The 2,384-nt window shown below is 63.9% G+C and overlaps 1 protein-coding gene across 1 annotated transcript in view; it reads left to right on the top strand.

Annotated features, from left to right (window-relative positions):
• The window catches only part of LOC104403218 (rho GTPase-activating protein 27-like), a gene marked incomplete at its 5' end in the record, with an annotated part of 5,452 nt that overhangs the window by 741 nt on the left and 2,327 nt on the right, over positions 1-2,384 (top strand). Inside the window, 6 exon segments of the mRNA XM_010011284.1 lie at positions 28-200; positions 451-546; positions 646-713; positions 822-903; positions 1,715-1,822; positions 2,330-2,384. The exon segment at positions 2,330-2,384 is cut by the window's right edge and continues 11 nt beyond it. Coding sequence (XP_010009586.1) covers positions 28-200; positions 451-546; positions 646-713; positions 822-903; positions 1,715-1,822; positions 2,330-2,384 — 582 coding nt within the window.

Here is a 2,384-nt window from a genome sequence, read left to right as displayed (position 1 = left end):
AAACGGATTATCCCAGCCTGTCTCCAGATGAGCTGGAGAGTTATCCCAAGTACTTCTCACCCATGGGCTCCTACGAGCAGGAGGCAGCTCTCTGTGTGTCTCCGAGGGGCCCCGAGGAGGTGGGCCCGGCCCCAGGCTGGTTCGGGCACAGCCACCCTGAGGGGAGCGTGTTCTGCCCCGAGCATCTGACCTCCGACATGGTATGGGATGGGGACAGGGATGGATTGGAATGGGGATGGGATGGGTATATGGGCAGGGGTTGGAATACAGATGGGTGTATGGGCAGGGATGAAAATAGGATGGGAATAAGGATGGGGATGAGGATGGCGATGGGGACAGGGGTGTCTGCAGGGGTGAGCACCCTCACTGGCCACACAGGCAGAGGGCTCTGGGAGCGGGGGGTGCAGAGCCCAGCACCCATCTCACATGAGCATCACCCTCCCCTACCAGGGGCCATGGGGCCACCCGGCCCGGGCCAGCAGCAGCTCCAGCCTGGACAGCGGGGTCCTCACCGTGCCACCAGCACCAGGGCCCAGGGAGGAGAAGGTGGGTGAGCAGCAGGGGAGGGACCCTGGCCCTTCCCTTCCCACACCACAGAGGGCAGGGTCAAACCTGACCCCCCCGAACATCCCCTTTGCCTTCCAGTTGAAGAGCCTTGAAAAAGCCGGGGTGCTCAACCGGACCAGGACTGTGGACAGGGGGAAGCGGATCCGGTAAGAGCATCCCGGCTCCCCCTGGTGCCACCAGGGATGGGGGAGCTCTGGGGGGCGGAGGGGACATGGGCTGTGCTGTCCCTCTGTGTGACCTCCCATGCTCCCCAGGAAGAACTGGAGCTCCTCCTGGACTGTGCTGGAGGGCGGGATCCTCACCTTCTTCAAGGACTCCAAGCACTCGGCTGCTGGGGCCTTGGGAAGAGACCCCAGTGGAGCACTCGGCTGCTGGTGCCTTGGTAAGAGACCCCAGTGGCCTTGGTGGGGCCAGCACCCATGGGATGGAGCCTGGACCCCCCCCAGCACCATGCCAGTCACCATGCGCCAGTGCGAGTGCACTCATGTCCCCTCACACACACGCGTCCTCCCCATATGGGAGCTGGAGCTGGTGCCAGCGCACCCCAAGGAGCAGGAGGAAGCGGGGCCTGCCCCCTCTCTCCCAGCACCCAGCACCTGGTGCCACCGGATGCAGAAGCCGCTGTGGGTCTTGCAACACCCCTGGTGATGGCAGCAGGGGAGGGACCCACCACCAGGATGTGGGTGCTGGGCTCTGTCTGGGGCAGAAACGGGCTGGATGGAGGTGGCCAGAGCACCCCAAGCCCAGAGCATGGGGAGACCCAAGTGGGTCTGATGCTCTTCCCCTATGAACACCCCTCCCTGGGGACACCCACCCGGATTCCTGTCACTGTGTAGTGCTGCCGGTGCTGCCACCAAGAGGGATCCTAAAGCTGAAGAGCCTCAGGGTCCCCAGGCAGGGCTGGGGATGTCCCATGAGGTGACAGTGGTGGTAGGAGCTGGCTGCCCCCAAGCTGGTGGTCATGACACAGCAGTGGTGTGTCCTGGTCCTGCAGAGAGACCCCGGTGCCATGGGAGGGAACAGAGGTGTCCCCCAGGGGATATTTGCCACGCTGGCCCCTCTGGAAGGGGGGAAGCCTACAGGTCCTCGGGGTCCCTGTCCTCTGCGGGCAGGTGCCACTGGTGCCACCCTCATCCCCTTACTCCAGCAGCGGCACCCCAGCACCCTGACCACCCCCGAGCACACGGTGGAGCTGCGCGGGGCCACCCTCGCCTGGGCCGGCAGGGACAAGTCCAGCAAGAAGCACGTCCTGGAGGTGAGAGGGGTGGCACTGGGGACACTGGTCACACACCAGCATCCGCACGTGGGGCATTGGCGATGCCAGCACCTGCCTGGGTCATCCCACCAGTGGTGAAGGGGATGTGCTGGGGTTGGTGGTGGTGGGACACTGCATGTCCCCAGGCTGGGAGTAAAGGGACACGTTGTGCTGTCAGCCACTGTCCCTTCCCTATGGGCATGGAGATGTCATAGAATCCCAGCCTGGTTTGGGTTGGAAGGGACCTCAAAGCTCATCCAGCTCCAACCCCCTGCCACAAACCCTGAACGAGCCCAGCTCAGCCTGAAGAGCACCAAGGCACATTCTTGCCCCCAGAGGGGTTTTTCCACTCGGGCTTTGCACAGGGAGGAGGTTTCCTGCTCACCAGCAAACAGCACTAATTCTGCTCATCGGTGCAATGAGTTGGGCGCCGTTCTCAGCCACAACCTGCCCCCCGGAGCCGGGTGGTGGTGGCTCTGCCCTGACCTCTGCCCACTGCTCCCGCAGCTGAGGACGCGGGAGGGCTCAGAGTTCCTCATCCAGCACGACTCTGATGGGATCA

The sequence above is a fragment of the Nestor notabilis genome, unplaced genomic scaffold (assembly GCF_000696875.1).
Source record: "Nestor notabilis isolate BGI_N333 unplaced genomic scaffold, ASM69687v1 scaffold20993, whole genome shotgun sequence".
Classification (NCBI taxonomy): domain Eukaryota; kingdom Metazoa; phylum Chordata; class Aves; order Psittaciformes; family Psittacidae; genus Nestor; species Nestor notabilis.
This window is presented reverse-complemented; position numbering and strand designations above follow the sequence as displayed.